General features: G+C 39.0%; 1 protein-coding gene across 1 annotated transcript in view; it reads right to left on the bottom strand.

The window, feature by feature from the left end:
- Positions 1-22,787, bottom strand: part of yjefn3 (YjeF N-terminal domain containing 3) — a 35,988-nt gene that overhangs the window by 744 nt on the left and 12,457 nt on the right. Inside the window, exons 2-5 of the mRNA XM_026305226.1 lie at positions 11,238-11,346; positions 3,931-4,041; positions 1,096-1,209; positions 34-184 (exon numbers count right to left, since the gene is read on the bottom strand). Coding sequence (XP_026161011.1) covers positions 34-184; positions 1,096-1,209; positions 3,931-4,041; positions 11,238-11,346 — 485 coding nt within the window. The remainder of the gene's footprint in view (positions 1-33; positions 185-1,095; positions 1,210-3,930; positions 4,042-11,237; positions 11,347-22,787) is intronic.

The raw sequence follows: 22,787 nt of genomic DNA, 5'->3' as shown, positions 1-22,787 counted from the left end.
AGACTGATAGCTACAGTACATATGAACACCTACCTGAGGGCACATCCACACTGGCAATGGGGATCTTGACTTGTTTCAGGGTGGCCAGAATACCGGAGTAGGGCTCCTTGATGCTGGAAAGGTCTACCTCTGGGCCCAGCATGGCATCAATCACTATGTTGTAGGCATCATTTATGAGCTGCACCTAAACAGAACATGTCTCAGTAATAAGCTTTCTGTACATCACTCTTCTAAATTGGGATTTCCAAAATGAGAATGGCAACAGATTTATCTTGCAATGAAATGTAAAATAAATCAAAATAATAAAGTGTAAAATCTTATTGTTTGCGGTAAGTGTTCCTTCTCTCAAGTGGACAGAGATTCCCTTGAAAAAATAAACTGTACGAGATGGGGTCCAAATCCACAGGCCTCACTCTGCCCAAAAAGCTGATAAGAGGTTCTAGTAATCTGAGTTAGACACAGTTACAGTGAAAGATTTCCTCTGTGTTTCCTTTTTGTGCTGTGCTGGAGGACTAATGCGAGCATGTTGCACTTAACATGGAGTAACACTAGAAAATACCCTTTTGCTTTCACTGTTTCTGCTGCTAAACTCCTTGATCTCCATATTAGCTGAGGTTAGTGTTATTGTGGAATTGGGTTCTGTCCAAATTCCTACAGTGGAAACGTAAGGAGAGTAAAGGAGCTATTTTCACAACCAGTATGCAGAGGGAGGCCAATTACAGTGACTCTTTAATGTACATGTTTCTGTGAGAGCATTCTTTTTAAGTCAGACCTCAAAAACGTGAACCTACTGTAAGAGCACAGAAAGAAAACATTATTATTGTCATGCTTTTCTCTAATCAATGTTCTTCCACCACATGGCATACAAGTTAATGTCCTCAGGGCTATAAATGTTACTCAAACTAAATAATATGAAAATCAGTGAAGCATAACGGGTTTGAACTGCACAGCTCATCGACATATGCAACCTGTGCCATGGGGCCAAAAGGAGACATTTCTTCATTTTAAGGGGTGACAGACCAAAATGCAAAAGGAACCTCTGATCTAAACTACTAGAGCAGAAATGAAAAAGTATTATTCTGTGGATATGTTTACCTCTGTGGGGAGATAGGAAAGGAAAGGTATGTCCATCTTCTCACACTGAACTGTGAAATCCTGGTGTAGACTGTGAGAGGAGCGTTTTGGATGGTAGATGGTAGGTTCATATTCCTGTATCACATGAGGCAGCAAAGGAGAAAAGGGAGGCACAAAAGAGGGGAGAAAACACACAAAAGAGAAAAAAAGGTTACATAACATCCACACTAAAACCAGCGACTTCAGCCATCACTGCCATGACTGAGTGAAGATGATGCATCAATGTGCATTTGGCCTTCAGTTCACAAGTCAAAAGCACTGTGGACCAGTGGTCAGAAGTTGTGGTTTCCTAGTCTGCTTCAAGAATGAGTTCTTCATTTACAGACTGAGAAGAGTAGAAATCCAGACACCCACTGTCTGGAAGACTTGTGATGCTGAGCAGGAACCTCCTGTGATCTGTGACCTTTAGACTATGACAGTGATAAGTCTTAAAACCTGTGACAGTCAGTGGTTTCAATGTTTAGGTCGCTCTGAGCATGGAAAAAGTTCATGTTGTCTTTGTCTCAGAAACACAGTCCATCATATATATCTACAAAATCACATTTAAAGGGCAAATTCACCCCAATTACATTTCCTTGTCATTTACCCGCAATAGTATTAAGACATATTTGCCCAAGCTGAGGGTTATCTACCTCAATATCAATACAGTGGAGGTGAAAGGTATTTTATTTGTTCCGTAGTGTTCACAGCACTGAAAAAACCTTCAATGTGTGTGCGTGTGTGTGTGTGTGTGCGTGTGTGTGTGTGTGTGTGTGTGAGGGTGTGTGTGTGTGTGGGTGTGTGTGTGTGTGTGTGTGTGTGTGTGTGTGTTCTTTGAGGTCAGCCAGTGGCCCCAGCATGCCCTTCACCCCATCAGCTTGAGACAAATGGTGTTAAACTCAGGAAGAGTTCAAAAATGACTGTCAGTGTAATGTAGCACAAACAGAAATGAACTGAGAAACAAACACAGACAAGATCTCTTTCCACTTAATGGTCACATTTTAACAGGACTGCACATCCTCTCACTCAGAGATGATGATGATGTCTGGCTGGATTCTGTTTCTGGGATGATGAATGCAGTACAATAAAGTGAAACATCAAAGTGGAAAATAACATTTTAACAGGCAACAAGACTCTGAAGACACCTTAATTCTTACAGATGTCCATCAGTGCAATTGTCTGAGTGTGTCCTCCAGTCTGGCTGAGAGACATTTTTAAACATATACAACAATAAAATTGTAAAGGTGCACAATCAAGAGGATTTGCATTCAACACATGAGAGTTGTAACGTGACGAAATGTAATGTCTGAAATGTGAAGTTTCTATGCAGAGCTTGTCTGTATAGCACCATGTCGTGAGTCAAACATCACATTATATCCAGTTGTTTTAGTATGATCAGTATAGCAGAACTAATTTGCTTAGGCCTTAGCAATAAGGAGTATCTGTATCTCTACATACTTACCAATGGAACTAATCAAAGATGCACAACAGACTCAGACACAAACAGGTTTGATGTTAAGGATCAAACCACGGTCGTCTTCAGTGAAGCGAGAAGCAAGTTAGCATGTTTATCTGCTGCTGATTGTTCGTTTCTGTGCTCTCTCACATTTACTGCTCTGCATCAGGGGCTCAAGGCTGCGTGTGTGTGTGTGTACATTTGTGTGTCTCACGTGTATGCTTCCACATCTTCCTGCTGACAGGGATCACATCACACCACAAAAACATACAGTCTTATACCAAGAAGAGCGATTCACAATCCAAAGTAAGTACTCATGTTTCTCAAGTTAGAGCAAACTCAGACAAGTGTGGTCCCAATCTGCTTTCTGTACTCTGCAGTCACTTTAAAAATAATAATAATAAAACTTTATTTATGTAGCATATTTCAATATGTTGTAAAATGACTCACAATGGGTGAAAAACACACAAATGACAGACTCAGAAGGTAAAGACATTAGGAACAAAGTGAAAAGGAGATAAAATAGCAGACACAACACATAAAACACAGATTTAAAAGACAGAATCAATACAGTTAAGTTATGGAGAAGCTCCTTATTCATTAGTGGCATGCCAGTGTTAAATATATTCCCTTCAGAGCTGACCTCTGGTCTCCTACTTGGCTTCAAGAAGGAAAAAGAGAGAGAGGGAGGCAAGAGGGGAAAGCCAGACTCCATAGAGAGCCATCAGGCTGCTGCTAACATGGTTTTAATCAGCACTATCAATGTGCTGTAATTCTACTATTACAGACACATGGTAAAGCATATAGATGCATTCCTTTCTAGACCAAATATCCCAAAAACCCATATCCAGCATTTGCCCTTCCCCAGTAAAATCATAGGCTGGGATAGGACTACAGCACCACACACCTAATTGCCATGTCTAAAAATATACTTTCAACTCAACTCATTTGCAATGTTTGAAAAAGATAAATCCTACCTCCAAAAACAATTTGTCATAAAATGTGGCCTGAGAGGAAGACATCATGCTTATGATATCATATCTTTGCTGCTGAGCGTAAGAAGCAGACGACTTTAACGAGGGAAACAACAGCATGATATCACGACTGTCTGAGCGCCCTTGCTGAGAGGGTAATAGGATAACTGCTCGGAGCCTTTTACAGGAGCTGAAGTGAAATTCTATGAAGCACAGAGCGCCTGTAAAGGGGATTCCCTCCATATGTTAAACTTTGCAAGATTGTTTTGTCTTTTGTGAAAGCAACAGACTATATCATTGACTGAGCCATTGGTTTGTTCTTAGATACGTTTGTGAAAACAGTTTCTATGCATTGTATAACTGGCTAGAGTACAATAGTTTACTCACAAATATGCGCAGGTGTCGGGCACACACCAGGCCAATGGAGCCATTTTGATCTGGACCACAGATCACCAGCACTGTTGGCTGCTTCTTTGCTAGCGAGCTGAGAGGGTAGGCCTGTTGGAGAGAAAAATAGTTAGAAACACGAGCTGATCACTATGAGCGTGGAGTGTTTTAAGACTATGGATAGAAGAGATATACTGAAGAAAAATTAGAAATTGTTGTTGTTAGAGAACAATAGCGAAACAATGGGAGAGGGAAGATAGATAGCCATCAGTGTGCAGTATTATCCCTCAGGCTCAGAGGCTTTTTACTCAGTGCTGGTCATCCGATCTGTGCCTCTGCATCTCCATCATACTCAGTGCCTGACTGCTGCATGCCATTCATGCCCGCCATGGGTGGAAATGGCACCAGTTTTATTGTCTGTTCCATCAGTAAGAAAAGGTTCAAAATAATCCTGGTAGCAGTGGAAAAAATAGCAGTGTCCCTTGGTGTGGGATGTTGCCATATATATAACACATTTTCCATCTATGCCCCCACTGCTCAGTGCACCTGGCATCTGCCTCATTCACTGGCTGCATGTTCCCTTGTAAATCACCCTTCACTTTCTTAAACAAGACAGATATTTGTCTGCAGAACTGTCAACCTGAGTAGCTAATCACCTGTCACTAACTCTTAAACAGAAATGCTGTGTTTATGTGTGTGTGTGCCTGTGTACAAGATAATTACTGAAAGCCCCAAACACATCTGGCTTCATTTTCTACAAATGTTTTATCACACAAAATCATATCGCCACATAATGGATTGTAAGGTGTCACCCTTTTGGTGTGTTTTGCTCATTTTAATATAGAGTTTCTGTTCTTTTACACTATGCTGTCCATCACTGTAAACGTCATGGCATAATTTCCTACAGCAAAAGATGAACAATAAGTGATAATATGTGTTGACTGCTGTAAACCCTGTCCAGGAAGACCACAGTAATATTGATATTTCACAGTAATGACCTTATAAGCTCACTGTACCTTTTAATAATTTTTACAAGTATGCTGTAATTCAAAAAGTAGTAACAATTAACAAATTATTACATGACCTCTGTGCCCTATAAACCTTTTATTGTATCCCATAATTACTCCCAATTATGTGCTGCAATATAATGTGTTATGTAATCTGAATTCCTTTTTGTGCTGTTTTTAAACACAGATGAAATCATTCACTGTTGACCCTTGACATCCAAATTTTAAAGGTGGGCTTGAAATAGGCCAAAATGTTTCCACTGTGCATAAAACCAATTTAGTTCTACTTCTGCTAATGCAGTCACTACAGGAGAGAGGTCATATGGAGAAATAGGCCATTCTCTGCATGTATAATTGGATACAACAAGACTTGGAGTGTTTTAACTAGAGGGAAGAGAACATACAGCAGCCGTTATCTCCATCATAACAGCTCAACTGAGAAATCATCACAGAGAGTCAATGGGATGGAGGAAAGAGTGCTACAAGGACTGCAGGGCTGATGGTAATATTAGAGAAGAGACCAGTGGTAGACATTAAAAGTTGATAGTAAAAACAGACACTGTCTTTAATATTCATATCTAATAAGACACAACCTCTTGGCAAGTTTCACACTATGTAACCTGATCTTAATGAAACTTTCACTCAGGTAATATAGTGGCACCTTCTGTGAATACTGTAGGTGCATGTGTCATGTTATTGGGATTTCTGTGCTGACCTGCTCCACGGAGAGAAATTCAAACAGCAATCATCTATTATAGACTAACCATCTGTGACAGTCCTGTCCCCAGTTGTCAACGAGATGGAGAAATACATCTAGAGATTAAAGAAGCAGAGACCACGTAAAGCTTCACCAATTAATATTTCATATTAACAATGGAACATATGTGGTATCATAGGGATTTCTTAAAATGATCCCACAGAGAATTACCACCCAACTCTGCAGTTCCTTAACCGATCCTTAACATACCCTTAACAGATCCTTAACATACCCTTAACAGATCTTTAACATAGCCTTAACAGATCCTTAACATAGCCTTAACAGATCCTTAACAGACCCTTAACCAATCCGTAACAGGTCTTTAACAGGTCTTTAACAGATCCTTAACAGATCCACAATAGGTCTTTAGCAGGTCCTTATCAGATCCTTAACAGATCCACAATAGGTCTTTAGCAGGTCCTTATCAGATCCTTAACAGATCCTTAACAGATCCTTGATAGATTCTTGACAGATACTTAACATGTCTTTAATTGATCCTTAACAGGTCCTTAACAGATCCTTAGCATACCTTTAACAGACCTTAAACCGATTCTTAACAGATCCTTAACAGACCCTTGAAGAGAATATTAACATGTCCTTAACAGATCTTAACAGGTCCTTAACTGGTCCTTAAAAGATCCTTAACAGGTCTTTAACAGGTCCTTATCAGATCCATAACATGTCCTTAACAGATCCATAACATGCCCTTATTGGATTCTTAACAGATCCTTAACAAATCTTGACAGGTCCTTAACAGAACTTAACAGATCTTTTGCAGATCTTAACAGGTCCTTAACAGATCCCTAGCAAAGCTTTTTTGTTTCGTTTTGGATCATTGTTTGGGTTTTTGGGCTCACAGCTCCATTTTCATCAACTACGGGTCCACATGCAGCAAGTAGCTGATGTTCACAATATTAGGGCAATGTTATTTTACCTTTTGATGAAAGGTAAAACTCAAAAAACTTAAAAGCAGAGTGAAAATTGGACTTAAATGCATCCTGTTAACAGAAGCATGATTTCAAGTTTGTGCTAATGTTGCTCTGTGTCCATTGACTGTGTAACCAAGCAACTGTGCATGAATACAGTCAACATTGCAATTCTACTGAGTGATAATAAGTTAGTGCTATGTTTTCTACTGCCCAGGAGTAGCCCAAAATAGTGAGGCTCTATGTTAAATAATTAAACCTGTTCCCCACGTGGAACAAAAACAATCACCCCTATTAACTTTGTTGTTTTATGTCTCCTTTGTTCCTTTGTGCTCTTTCTTTGACTCTTTGTCTCTTGGCTACCTTCATGTTTTTTAACATTAATGACCATTTCTCTAAATGTTGAGGACCATCAGGAGGATCAGTGATATCAATGCTGGAGTCATTTCGTGCTACTGGAGAAGCCATTAGAGCCACACACTGCTGAATGTAAGCAGCTATAAAGGGAGCAGGATAGATCAATTCAGAAAGTGCTCTAATGTTTTGAAGCAATTGTCTCATCATACACGTCCCCATCCTAACTAATCACGTATTCGGACAGTGGGCTTTCAAACTGAGAGAGAGCAGTGGGCAAAAAAGGAGAACATTTAGAATGTGTTGTGTTGTTGAGACTGCACTTTTGTATTTTGCCATAAAAGAACAAAGGTTGCCTAGGCAATCTTCACATAAATACTGGATTTCATGTCTACATTAATCATCATATTAAAAATAAATTATGATCTACTGTAGGTCTTCATGCATTTTTTTAAATTACACACCACAAAAAGGTCACAGCTAAACCACAGTAAAGTTGTGTGGATTTATAATAGTAGTGATGGGAGCTTTACTTGTCTCCAGTACCAGGGCTAATATATTGATGCAAACCTATAATAACATTTTATTCAAAAATCAAGTCACTTGTTTCAATAAAACTTTTAACTGCCTTGGCAGCAAAAGTCAGATTACCACAGTACTCTTTTAGAAAAAGAAGATTTTATGATTGTTGTTGTAGAATAATAGATGTTTTCAAATATTTTCCAGTGTTTGAGATATTTGATATTTTTGTATGTACATGTAGGAGGCATTTACAAGTGCAGGCAATTAGTTTGTTCTATATTTTGAGTAGGTTTGTTGTAGTTTGCTGAAGAGTCATATTTATGACATCTGGTAGAATAACATTTCCCATAATTCCCATGGATAACCACACAACATACAAAACAATACATAAACATAGGTCTCACAAGGTATACATTTTTGTTATTTTATTAATACCTTTATCTTTTTTGAAAGTGATGTTGAGGAAAGCAGTTCATTAAGGAAATGTTTTCTGAATGCTGGGCCCCCTTCACACACCCTCTCATGCAAACACACACACATACACACACACATATAAATGTATCTATGTGGTTTCACCTCCAATCAACCTGAAACACACACAGAGCCTGAGAAAAGATTACCAGAATCAAAAATATCCTCACACATGCAGAAAAACAGTGCCTTCATTACACTATGTGCACTAAAAAACTGAACTTAAGCCCTGGGGCAAACTTATCCTGTCTCCACTCAGGTGCTGAAAGGCCTCAGACTGATACAGAAACACACACAGTGTCTGGTGGCTGCGGCTGTGGGAACAGTAAATGAATTACTTACTGTACAGAAAACCTATAATCTATCTGGCAGCAGTAAGCATAAGTGTGTGTTTGTGTGTGTGCCCGAGTGCATGCGTGTTTGCGTGGTGTACTTGGAAGCCAGCAGCAGTAGGCCAACAGTGAAATCAGACTGCTGCTCCTTCTACTGTAATTTTCCTTAAATAGCGGTGATGTCATGTAAACGGTAGCATGCTGTACCACAGCCGCCAGCCGCGATCCACAGTGTCCAGGACATGTTTGTGTAGTAAAGCTATGCTGTTGGAGCTGGTGATGGAGGGCCAGGCATGGGACCAGTGGTGGGTGATAATAATAGAGGGGAAGTGGATGTGGTGGGTTTAATCACACACTCTGAAGGGAGAATACAAAGTCTCTGTGTGACTGATGCTGCCACTCTGCCTGTCTCAGCTTTCGCTTCTCTTTTTTTATCTTTCTCATGTTCCACATTTTCCATCTGAACTGTTGCTGTGTCTGCCTGTCTTTCACTTCTTAAAAATGTAAATGGCTTATTAGGCTAAATAACACAATATATACACAGCACCACAAACTACATCTTCCATAGTGAATACAAAAAACACCTCTCTACAACAGTGTCAACAAACACTCATTATCAACATTATCAGCTTTGTGATTTATTGCACAGACTGTTTTATAAGTCTGGATTAGTTTCAGCTTAATGTTCCTAAAGTGCATAGTGGGTGTAGTTGTATTTATGGCTGCTCATACGAACACCGGTAAAATTAAAACAAATAAGAGCATAAAATCATCTCCAGGCATGAATGAAATAATGACTAACTGAAACAAACACTAGTTAAACCTGTATTAATGGATTTCTTTAGACACTTGCAGGCAGTTCAGCAAGCTCTAAACACAAAATGGTTTTATTATCTTGAAAGTTATTAAGCAGATGAGAGCAAACAGTTGCCTATTAAAAACACAGATCAACATTTAATATTCATTTAGAGTCCAAATTTTAGTGACCTAACAAATGTCAGTACAATGTGAACTCTTTTTAGCTCTGGAAAATGTCTGCTTGTTAATCTGCTAAAATCTCCATTACCAATATTTCTTTGTCACCTAAAATAACAGCAACTAGAGATGGAAAGAGGTTTTCAGAGAGCATCCATCCATCATCTACTGCTCATCCTGGAACATCTAGGGTCACAGGTGGGCTGGAGCCAATCCCAGCTAGGTGAGAGCTGGGGTTCACCCTGGCCAGATCATCACAGGACTGATGCATAGAGACAAACACTCACACCTACAGGCAATTTGGAGTCATCATTTAGCCTCACATAACCTGCATGTGTTTAGGCTGTTGAAAAAAGTCATTGTACCCAGAGAAAATCTATGCAGACAGGGAGAACATGCAAACTCCACACAGAAAGGCCCCAGGTCGACTGTGGTTCAAACCCAGAATGTGAAAAATTATTAATTCTCTTGTTTTGACATTGATGTTTGGATGTAATGCTACTTGAAATGTTTTTTTATTGTAAAGACAATATTCTTACTGTTTGTTTATTCCCATTATGTTTTGATGGTTGACTGTATTCTTTGCTTTCTTTCTAATGTAGATATTAAAGTGTGTCTCATCAAACTGCTGTTTCCACTTTTATTAGTGTTCTGTCTTGGTGTCTTTCCCTCTTGTTGCCATCCTTTGTCCTGACAGCAATGCAGGGTTTCATGTGTCCTGTAGCTTAGTCTTTTATTCATCGCAGCCTGTTGAAGAGTCCAGTGAGGAAACCACGTGTTCCTAACAGCCCTCCACTGACACACGCACAAACTCTCCCTCTCTCAGCTTGACACAGTCCAGATCCCAGCAGAATGAAACTGCAACCACATCAGATAAGAAGAGCTGCAGACCCGTACCGGTGTGGTTGAAGAGTGCTGCTGCAGAGTGAGCTCAGGTGTTCGGCCCTGAGGTGAGCCGTTCAAATGTTTAGAATTTAATGTCAGGGAATGCTGGAACATTTGCTCCACAAAATAACAAGACATTTTCTTTGGGACTTAATGCAAATTAGGAACATGTAAATATAACAGCAGCTGTGACTTTCTGCCCTTACGGTAGGAGCTTGCTGAGTTTTGTGGTGTTACTAAGGCAGGGACAGACCGTGCAGCTTTTTCACTAAAAAATAAAGAAATTTGTGACCTTTAGAAATAGTTTGTGGAATAATACACAATGTAAGCTATTAAACAGATTTGCACAGGAGTGGGTTTGTTGAGACCACAATTAGATTTTATTTGTCTTGAGCTTGTCACAGTGGTTGTGGATTGTATGGTTTTATGCAGAAAATTGGCAGTAATTGTAAAAATCTGCATGGCTGTCTTTGATTTGATTTTCCAATGTATTATGTAGATTTGAAAACAATGCTAGCTCTGTCAAAGAAAGGTATGGACTGAAGTTATATTGACCCTTAGAAATACAAGATTGGTGACAGGACTAATCAAAAAAATAAATACTGTGACATTGTATAAGAATTAAACATTTGTAGTATTGAATTTTTTTTCATAAAGAGAGCAGAGCAGAAGAGAAATTTAAGGAAAACATGTCAAAACTATATAAAAAGTAAACTGAAATTGCTGGTCTTACAGTACGACTATAGGACACAACACAAGAACGTCACAATAAAGAGCAACTGCTGGTTTAATGAGCTTTGAAAGCACATTCAGACAAAGGTCTATTTCACAATAAAACAAAACTGCAATGAATATTTCCTTATGTTATGTATCTTGTCCTGGATTTACATTGATAGCATCGGCCCTTACTACATAAAAATGGACATATGGACATTATGGATAAAGTAAAAACAAACTGCTGTGTTTTTTTTATTTTCTACTTACAGTAAAGCAGGAATTGAAAGCTAGCGAGAAAGAAATAAGAATGACAGAAGCAAAGACTCAACTAGCAGATCTGCAAGATAGAAGGTGTACAGACCTTAGTGATGGCAAGGGCGCACGCTTGTCCCCAGATCTCTATCAGCTGTTGTTGTCCAAACCTGTAGTCCTTCAGCAGCTCTGTCTCGATAGCTGCCGCCTCTGATTTACTGTCATACACAGAACACCATATGGTTAGTAGGAGCGATATCATGCTCATTTATCATCATAAATACAAACATCGGCACCACTGTAGGTGGAGCTGTTCAGGGAGAAATGTAGGTAATGTGTCCTCAGTGTGCCTTTGCACATGTTTCATAATTTAGCCCACCAGCAGAAATTTGCTGAAGATAAATTATATGTTGTTTGGATCAAAGTGGCATCTTCAATATTTCCAGGCTATATTAATAATAATGATGTTTTCTTTTGTTTCTGTTCTTTCTCGTTGATAAATAAAAACACCTTGTATAAAATTCAGCAACCTGTGCCCTGTTATTTGCTGCTTGGTCCCTAAACGCTAACATTTGCAATGTCAACACATTGTGATACTGCAGACATTCGCAATGCAATATGACATAAAAATGATTAATTATTGAATAAGTCTAGAAACAACGTAACATACTATACAGTGTGCTAAAAGGTATTTACAATACCCAAATTGGTGAGCTTACATGCACGCACAGTCTGCGAAGCATGGTCATGAAACTCAGAACATGTGAGCAATAAGGTGAACTTTGACCTTTCCAGTAGCTTACAGGACATGTGTCAGTTTGCGCCTGTGTACTTGTGCACCAAACTTAACAGTCATGCATTTTTAGTAGGGATGTTTTAAATCTTTAAGCAAATGTTCAAACATGTTCAGCTCAAAACCGATTGCCTCTTTGCTTCCTCTTGCTGCTCTCTGCATGGTGACAGTGTGACTAATGGTGCTGTATCGAACCTGCTGGTGCTGCTTTTAGCATGGAAGTGTCTGTGTGTTCACATGTAACAAATGCATCTAGGACAGCACAGCAGCAGGCAGGTGCCATGGCCACCGCCACAGTGCTGTCACTTGTTATTCAGTATAAAGTATGAAGAGCAGGAGCAGGCCAAGTGGAATAATAGAAATCTGCATTCTTCATTTCAGCCCGACATCTGCAACATCTCTGTTACTCTACAGACCCCTGGTGGGTTGTCTTAGTACTGCAACTAAATAAAGAAACTACTGTGTAATGATTTTCACATAACAGAACTGGATGTCTTCATTTTCCGTATTTACTTTTACTTCAGCTCCCCTCAGAGATGTGAGAAAAATCTACAGCAGGGTAAAAAATGCATCTAAATGAGGATTAAATGGGATCGACTGCAATAACATTTTAGTGTCCAACCTTTCATTAATCAGACAATTGCTAATCAATAAGAGTCAAAGAGAAAACGATCAGCCCAAAAAGTCAACATTGTTCTTATATATAACACTGACTCAACCAGGTTGCTCTACCTCAAAATCTTTACCCTTCAAAGAAGATCAAGAGCTCTTTGTGTGAGTGTATGTGTGTGTGAGTCTGTGTGCTTTTCATTAGGTTACATCATTTGTGCTTTTTCTTGTTACATCATGTGCTGAGCACTCAGACCTACACCTGACCACAGTGCTATGTTTTAGCATTATAGATTTCACTTACTAGCCAGTTTGCCTTGATGACAGCATTTCACACTATTGGCAATATCTAATCAACAGGAAAATGTTTGCATATAATAAATAGTTCTGTTCTACTATAGTAATGCATATTATAGCAATAGCCACTGAACTATGTGAAAAGAAATCACAGCCTGTGATCACTAAAACAGTCACTCTGGAAAATTTTAAAATTCATTAGAGTTAAAAACAGACCTCAATAATAGACATTTAACAGCACATCAAATTAGAGCCCACATCGACAACTCCCAGAATTCAAGTAACAGACACATAGAGGAGACTGGATGAATCAGACTCCATGGTCCAATTGCTGCAAAGAAACCACAGCAATGAGAGAAACCAAGAGACACAAGAACTGGACACCAGACCAGTGGAAATCTGTTTTGGTCATGTCTTTGTGAAACCCAGTAAAGGTGAACAGATGGCATCTGCATGTGCGGTTCCCACCAGGAGGTGGTGACGGGGGAAGGACGAATCTAAATTTTTAAACATTTGGCTTTGTGTATTTATTACATAATTCCATATGTTACAGTTTTGATGCTTTCAGTATTAATACACAAAGTAGAAAGCTGCTGTCCAAACCTGGTTAGGATTCTATATAGTCAACCCCTGTATACAGCAGATTCATAACATTTCACATTTATGCATACAGATTAACAGAGCACTCATAAAGAATAAAGATGTAGTGCACAACTGATTTGTTTTAAATGGGCTTCCACAATTTCCACAGATCCATGTTATGGTCAATTCTCACTGTCACTGTAATAGAAGAATTTTAGTCTTTCAGGCACTAATATTTCTGAAATGTGCTTCCGTCTCACAGTTGTTATTCAGCTCTATCCTTTTTCTGGGAAGAAACACAAACAACTTCTATTCTCATTCTGTTTATGCAGAACAATTACAGCTAACGTCTGTTTTAGGTTATTTTAAGAGCGTGTGTGTACGCGCGCACACGCATATGTGTCAGCAAGCCTGTGTTTCCAAGTGGGGTTTCTGGCATTTACCTGTGCCAGTGGAGCGGCAGCAGCTGTCACCCACGGCTCACCTCAGGGATGTTTCCTGAGTCACTGTGACAAGTTGATCTTTGAAAAGTTCACCTCAGTCCACATGGTTCACCAGGGCTTCTTACAGTCTGTACTGAGCTGAAGTGACTGTACATGAGGACATGCTATTTCACTGGTTAACCTTTAAAAAATGGACAGGGAGCTCCATTTTGTTCTTTGTGGGTGGAGAACCATCCCAGGAACTGTACTGCTGCTGACCAAGACATTACTATTGATCCTTATCATTAGTGGCAAAACAAAGTGTTGTGGGTGGGCAGCTCAACAGCTGGTAGTTAGTCAAGATGCTTCACTACAAGGAAGCAGCACACAGTGTTCAGAACACACTAAAGACAAATTGGTGGTTCAAGCCGCATAGTGCATGTGTTATCAATCAGCAGATGCTATCATACTTCTTAATCAAGCACTGATTTAGCTGAAGATACTCACATACACCAGAACCATTTTTTGCAATTACCTTTGCAGGGATACTGTTTGAAGCTGCAACCCTAAATTGCTTTTAAAGAAAAACAGAAATGCAGATGTAAGCCTGCCCGTGATTCAAATAAATAAATGTTTGTGTGTGTTTGGATGCATCATGTGAATTCAGACAAAATGGGGCCCTGTGAGTATTAGCTTCTGTTGCACCTGTGGTCACAGCCGTGCAGCAGCCTCTCCCCAGAGGAAGAGTTGATTTCCCCATGCTGCATGTGATGTGCTCCTGTAGTGTGTCACCTTCATTGTAGCACTGCTGAACTGTGATCACAACCCACTTAATGAGTGTGTTTACACATGAGATAAGGTAAAATGAAACTTTAATGGTCCCTGTAGGGAAACTGGGACACTGCAGCAGCAAACGGCAGGAGCGCTATACAGCTAAGATAAAAAAAGAATTAAGTTCTTGGGGGGGTCATAAAACTATTAAAATGTAAATGATAACACATGAATAAGTTAAGATCTATGAATGATAGTGTGTTGATCACTAAGTACATCAAATGCAAACAACACTTCATCATCGATTCTTATTGTTCCAGAGCATATTTGTGGCTAAAATTAACAAATATAAAAAATTCTTAAACATCATATGTCTGCACATAGTCTGCAGCTGTGAATTATCCTTATATCATGTGAGAGGTAAATACTCCACTGAATATCAGAAAGGCTTCTGTTTATCTAACATTAGAAGACATCAACATTACATCAACAATATCAACATTTCACCAGCTCCTGCCACTCAGTTTGTCTAATTTCCTCTTTTTCATCGTAATCTGCTTGTGAGATAAAGAGCATGATTAAGATGACTGAAAGTGAAAGCCTCTAGTGGAGAACCTCTTATCTTTCATATTTGCCTCAGGGAGCTCTAAGTCATCAACCAAAACAGCAGATAAGCCGCCAGATAATGTCTGTTTTGTTTTACAAAATACGAAAGAACTCATGACATATAAAATTAAGAGGATGCAAACAAAACATTGCTGATGACTTAATTCACTGGCAATCTCTTCTGCTTGTAAATAATTTCTAACAGTGTTTTTAACTACAATAATGTTGCAACCTGCTATTAAAGTACCTCAAGCATTGGTCCAGACTGGCATATCTTCACTACTGCTGGAATCAGAATCCTCAGACAATCTATCCTACTGGCTTTGGGGATCCTCCAACGTGCATCACGTGCATCACATTTTTCCTTTACAGTGAAATGTTTTGACTGTTGGATGGATTGCCATGGCATTTCTAACTTTCGTGACCCCCATGAGTAGTGAACCCATTGGGTCAAAATTTTATTTGTTATTAGCAGTGTCATCGTAGACATGGATGAACAGACTCTTAACAAACTGAATTGCTTCTTGCCAAGTAAAAATGTTAGTTTTGTAAAGACAAGAAGAGGAAAACTTTCACAGTTTTCCCAGAAGACATTTTAACATTCTTGAGTAATGTTTTTTTTTTTCAGTGTTCTACAAATCAGTAAACTTCTTTGAGAGCAGAGTTACAAAACTTTACAAACAGTGACAGTACAGCCCTGTTGCTACCTGCTCCAGATTTGATGTTTCAACACTACACACTAGTAGACAGCTCTGTATGTAAGGAAAACTCTTCTGGTCTATTAAAAAGCAGGTAACAATTACAGTAGTGATGCCTGCCCTGCAGAGGACAGGGGGGAGGGAAATCACTGTTCATTAGGTCCACAACCCTCATCTCTGCTCCTCTCTGTGCCTGTTCTCTATCCCATTACATGTCCACCTCCCACTCTATGTGATAACAGCTGTTAATGATACTTCAGGCCTTTTACAAGGAAATAAAGTACCACATTGAATAACATGTTGATAAGAAGAAACTACTGAATTTATTCTGTCCTTTTTGTAGCATGCATTTCCATATAAATCAGCATATGACAGATAATGACTCAGCCCAAATACAGTGCAGTGAATGTGTTTGTTTGCTGAAATTGTTGTTGCATTGATGTGATGAATAGGCTTTCCTCCAGCAAAAAGTCTCCAGTGTCCTAAGCATGCAAAGCAACATCTGGATAAGCCAGAGCCATGTTGGAAACAAATACCGTGGGCAGATGAAGTTAAACTTGCCTTCTTTTGAGATAAAAAGGAGCAGCATTAGATGAAAAGAGCACCTTGCCAACAGTTAAGCAGGGTGGTGGAAATGGGATTGCTTGGGATTGTGTGGCAGCCAGTGACAGCAGAAATGGATAAAAGGGAAGAATGAATTCCACTTAGAATCTGCAAATTGGAGGTGCAAATGTTATGTATTCAGTCAAGAAGGTGCAACTGAAAAGAGACTGGAGTATGACCCAAATCAGAAATCAAATACCACCATGAACTAGAATATGGAGCAGCCCTTACAGAAACTTCTTGGGTAGATCGTAAACATGCTGTGTGTATAAGACAAAACAAACATAAATGTGCCACTGTACTAAAAGCATATTGTTTTGATGGTCTGTATAAGTATGGTGCAACGCTGCTTTAACTTTGCACTTAGTACAAAATAATTAATACACACTTATTGACTCCACTATGCTCCCTTTGGAATCAAATTCTATTGGCACATACAGACAGGTTGTTGACTGTGCATATGCATTATCAGATGTTATTTGGGTTCCCATACGTTGCTTTCTAAGTGTGTTCTGTTAAAATCATATTTTTACTGAATTGCATTTTCTGATTTTATCTGAAATCAATATTGATTTATGTCTACATTTATTTTATCCTGTTTTATTTTTGAGTTTGTACAGCACTTTGTAAAGAAAAGTGCTTTATAAATGAAATTATTATTATTATTGTGCTGCTGAACTCAAACTTTCAGGTTGTCAAAGGAAATATATTGCAGGCTTGGCTGGGAACATTTTCTGACCTGGATGTACGTCCCATTCTCAGGTATGGAAGTGAAGACCGTGCAGTATTCTCCACTGTCTTTTCCCTCTGTCCCCTTTCAGTCATACACCGCACTATTACTCTCGCTCCACTTCTCTGTTCTTTGCTCTCCAACTGTACTGATCTCACTTTGTCACTGACCCCAGTTTACCCGTTTTCATTTTCTTTTCTCTATCTTTCTCTGTCACTCTTACCCTCCTGTTCTGGCACCGTTACACTGCTGCTCTGATAACAGTTTGCACTTCACTGAAACAGAGTGATGGAAGATGAAGAGTGAGAGACGGCTCACCCATGTTGATTTCATCTGTTAATTGTGGTATTTTTAATACACGGGTTTTTTTTATCTGAGAAATGCCTTTTGAGAAGATATATGCAGCAATACACCACTATATAAGAGGAGGCTGTAGATCATTACTCATTTTAAGTCTCTATTTCATCACTAACCTGAAGATAATCTTATTACAGTCACTTTAGCTCCAGCTAAAAGGTTCCAGCTAAAAGGTTTTGGTCATAATTTTGGCATCATGCTGATGGACATGCGTGCTTCTGTTCTGCTAAGCATTATAGCTTGTACGATATTACTGAAGGATGCATCCCCTGCTATTATAACCAGATTATCAGTGGGTTTTCCCAGGTGTATGTGTGTATCTAATTTAACATGTGTCATCTCAGGACACCTTTCATCATCACTCAGGCCTCCTGGAGTGTGCCTCCAGGAAGTCCTGTGGGATCCAGTTAAGCAGTGATGTAAAGGGGAAAAGTCAAGGGAGGAGGGCAACAGAGAAATGCAGGATTGTTCAGACCCACTCCCACTTTAGAGAACGATAATCTGTCAGTCTTTGTTGGTGAAAATGAGAATAAAATAGAAAATAACTTTAAAAGGCATCAATGGGAAAACACCCGCAGAGTGCTGAGCACTAGAAAAGACCTTTTAGAGAAAAAAATGCATGTGATAACATTCAGCAGACTATTTTTGTCTTCAAAAGAAAAACAATGCTATAACTCAAACAAAACCAAATCTGGTCATTACATAAGCACAACACATGAAAAAAACAGTGTTCTGTGTATTACATTATTAAATTAAAATATTATTTCTGAATGTCCTAGTGTAAGTGGATATGTACTGTCTGAGTATATACATACAGAGCATCCACAGTTTAGATGTGGATACACTATCAACATTTTCTAGATGAATTAGTATAATTACATAGCTAGCCAAAAACCCTAGTGAGCATGATTCATTATCTGGTGTTAATGGTGTCTGACTCCATTCAGACTCACATTTACAGATTGCCGGGAGCATGTAGACACTTTTGATGTTTCTATATGCATAATGCAGTGACGGCCAGGAGGATCAGGTGCTGCAGCACTGGGCACAACTCATAGGCAGCCTCAGCTGGCAGATAGGAGTTAGCCCTGTGCCTCCATATGGTCCCATTCTAACTGCCCAATGTGGGCCCCTTCATGCTGCTCAATTCTTATCAAATCAGGATGTCATCACTCACTTCATTTCAAATCTTCTTGGGCTATAAATTAGAACTGGCTTGTGTAATGTGTGTGAGAGAGACAGGGAGAGACACAATCACATCCATACGACTGTCTCCAATGGCATCGTTCTATTCTTTCAAATTAGGCTTAATCAGTTTAGCTGTCTGCTCATATTTCTCATATCCGGTACAGCAAGACAGACATTCTTTAGATAATCTCAATCAGTGGCTCCTGCATTTTGTTCTCATAACTCACTTTGTCAACAGGCAGCCATAAAAAGACATATAAAAGTTAAACACTGCTCATCTTTACAGGTGCTGGCAAGCTCAGTTTTGTATAATATTTCCTAGGTGTGTTAATGTGTGTGTGTGTATCTGCTCTTCTAAGCTAAAAATGGCCATCAATGAGTCAGGTCTACTTATCCCTCGTTTTTAGATGTCATGTGATCGCAAAAGGAGAAAGACATCAAGATAGAGGAGCACCCACACGTACACACACACATAGACCTACACACACACACACACATATACACATCTATCTTTGTGAAGACGCACCTTGACATAATGTATTCCCTGGACCTTTACCCTAACCTTAACCATCACATTAAATGCATTACCTCAAGTCTTACCCTAACCCTAACCACAACCTAATTTGTGGCAAACCCACATGTCCAATGGTTACATAATTTCATGCCTCCTCGGCGGTCAACAATCCTTTCACCTTTGCTTCTGCTTTTAAACACAGATACAGTACCTCAGTTGGCTGGGGTTATCAGTATTATAAATTATGAGGCGTGTGTTGTCATATTCAGTTTGTTTTCATTGAGGCTGGGTCTTATCCTGCAGGTGTTGGAGGCAGAGCAGAATGACTAACACAATTTACTAGGCTGCTGCCCAGGACACAGCAAAGTGATGACCTGTCTGTGTTAGTAAATGACCTGAAGTTTAATAACAACAATGTGTCAGTTGCCCTGTGCTTTAGGAGAAACATGCAGGCTGGCTGTGGTTGTATATGAATCTATGTCTCTCTGGCCATGTCTATCAACATGTATCACAGAATACCTTGTGCATTCACACAGAAACAACTGCAGATCTAGACATTTCTTTCTGCTCAGTATAAAAATTAACATCAATTCCTTAATAGTTTTGTGAGACCACCTGATAATGATTTAACTTAAGAAAATGGTGACTGCATTTTCTTGCCATATTCATGGATCTTGGTGCAATAGCAACAAAGCTACAGAATCATGTGACTGCACATAAAAAGCATGTCAAAAATGTTCAGGATGACCTCTATTCAAGGAAAATACTATTTCCAATTTTCCATCAGTGATTTTTTTAAGACATTCATATTTTTCCTGTCTGGTCATGTTCAACATGTTGTAGCACCCAGTCTGAACAGGCCCTTTGACTTTTTTATTTAATTTTTGCAATTGCTCCCAATTCCAAAGCAGCTCTAATCTAATCTGTTTTTATATTAACAATTGTTTGGATGGCTGGGTAAGGTAAAAAAAAGGAGCCCCTTTGATGCCAACTGTCCAGTTTCTGTCTATGCTTTCTGCCTAAAAACATAACATAACAGGAAAACAAATATTGTCTTACATACATCAAGTGACCAGAAGCATGATGGAACGAATGCTAATCTTACTTCATGTCTGCTGGATGATTAATCAGTCAAATGTTTGCTGACAAATATATCCTACATAAGGCTACATTCACCTTCATGATCAGTTCAGTTTGTTTGTCAGATACTATCATTTTGCATTGATGTTTTACATTCACATTTGCAAGTGACATAGGTGTTTGTATGTTTGTTATTTAACTAGTTTTTCTAATGCTTACTTTCTTTCACAGCAGCTACTGTCACCGCTGACTGCAGGGACACAGGTCACCTTTGTAACTCCAGCAGCTTCCTTATCCTCTGATAGTGACAGGATCCACCACCTGCATTGCACTGTGCCCCAGACCTAACCAATAACAGTGAGGAGGACAAGTCCCACACTGGCTTCCCACCACAGAAAACTACCAGATGTACTTGCTGAAAAAAGCTGATTGCTACCAGGAAGTGAACACTTGTAGCTCTCCCACTTTTTACCTTTTCCACACTGTCTATATTTAAAATTTTAAACTCTGTTTACAAGTTCATGTTCAAACCAAACGGGCATGAACTTGGGATGCAAAGTCACTTACTTCAACAAATGTTAACAAATGCTAACAAACTTTAAACAGATTAATTGTTGATATGTATGCTGGAGGTGTGTAGCCATGAAACATTGTGATGTACAAGAGTCAACACTGCAGTCATAAAAAGTAAGAGACGTTCTATCACTCAGCCTAATAAAGGTGAAACAATGTCACAGAACTTTGCAGTACAGACTGATAAAAAAAATCTAATTTACTATTTTGGCAACATAATGAAAATAAGTACAGGATATATCAAGAAGGTAGACAAGCAGCAGACAAGGGGAACAGAGGAGGAGAAAGTGAGATGGCATAATTAGAATCACTGCTACCAACAGGAATGAAACACAAAAGAACAAGTCAGACTAATAAATCCCTGCCATGAAAAGGACAATCTTCCTGCAGCTTTCTCTGCTGGATGTGGCTAAATAAATACTTTTCTCCCAGGCTAACAACCAAAAGCACAATCCATTACTGTGACAACATGAGACAGTGTTTAATCAGTGCCAGTGATCTATCATTATGCAGCTAATGTTGATTGGGAACTGATAGAACCACTGTTAGCAGCTAGAAGCGAATAACATTGTGTTTTCTGTATTTCAGGTTGGTCCTTCATCCCATGAGGCTTCTGTCTGCAGCGTTTACACCTGTTTGGCTCCGGACATCACGGTGAGTTAGCCACAAAATGCAGCGTAACAGAGTGGATGGAAATACAAGATGCAAATGCAGAAAAGGAAAGGACACAAAAATAAGACAAGGACACAGAAAACACACACTGCAGAATACTGTACAGCCCATGCACATTTTATGTATTGACAAATACCTAAACATTAAACTTCATGAACACAATTTTGGTCAAATGTACCGTATGTATGTCACAAACTGCTGGAGCACAAAAGTAACTAACAAAACTGCTGATAACAAAAATACAAAAGCTTTACACTGAAAAAAGTAAAATGTCTGATGCTGAAAAATGTAACTAAAATCAAGTGACTGAATTCTAACACATAATATCCTGCCGAACAAGCCTAAATCCTGATTTCTCCAGTAAAAAGCATTTTGAAGGTTTTTATCAACCTTTGTCCTCATAGTGGCTAAATTACCAGCTACTAGCACAACAGACCAAAAAAAAATCTACCTGCTGTCAAGTTGCATTGTGGGTAATGTAGACACCAGGGTTTAACCAAAAAAAGGCACAAAATAAAACGTGACACCTTAAAAACTTCTGCTACAATTTTAGGTTATGTTGTTATGCAATCATGGGAAGTCGCATCACTGCGATTTGTGTCCACGTTGTTATAAATACAATTACCCAACTCACTTCAGGGTCACATACCTTTGTAATTTTGATAATATCCTTTATTTAGGATTTAGATAAAATGTTTAGATAAATTAATATAGAAATAATTTTACACAATACTTTGATGAAACAATATTCATACTGTAGACTTGGTTGTCCTAACATGGGATGAATTAACTATCTGTATGTGTCAACAGCTGCTTGTAGCATTTGTAATCACAGCTAATCATCACTAGACTGAAGTTTCCTGTGTGGTTTTGTTCTTGACTGTTCATTTTATTTATTTATTTGGTATTTGTTGTCAGAGTTGTTTGGTCAGCTGCAGTTGTTTTAAATGTGCTGCAGGAATAAATTTTAACTTGACTTGACTTCAGTTAACCAACATTTTCTGATTTGCAGCTTTGGTGTTTTGGTTCGGTATCATGGCGTTCAGCATACCTTGACAGCAGCCTGATATTAGCAACTACTTCCTGAGCGAGCTATTTCCTTCAGGAGCTGGTGGAGAACAGAGTGATGATCGGGCTTACAATTCATCAGGCAGACAGACACAC

The sequence above is a fragment of the Mastacembelus armatus genome, chromosome 4, assembly GCF_900324485.2.
Source record: "Mastacembelus armatus chromosome 4, fMasArm1.2, whole genome shotgun sequence".
Taxonomy (NCBI): Eukaryota; Metazoa; Chordata; class Actinopteri; order Synbranchiformes; family Mastacembelidae; genus Mastacembelus; species Mastacembelus armatus.
The sequence above is the reverse complement of the archived record's forward strand: the minus strand, read 5'-3'. Positions and strand labels throughout refer to the sequence as shown.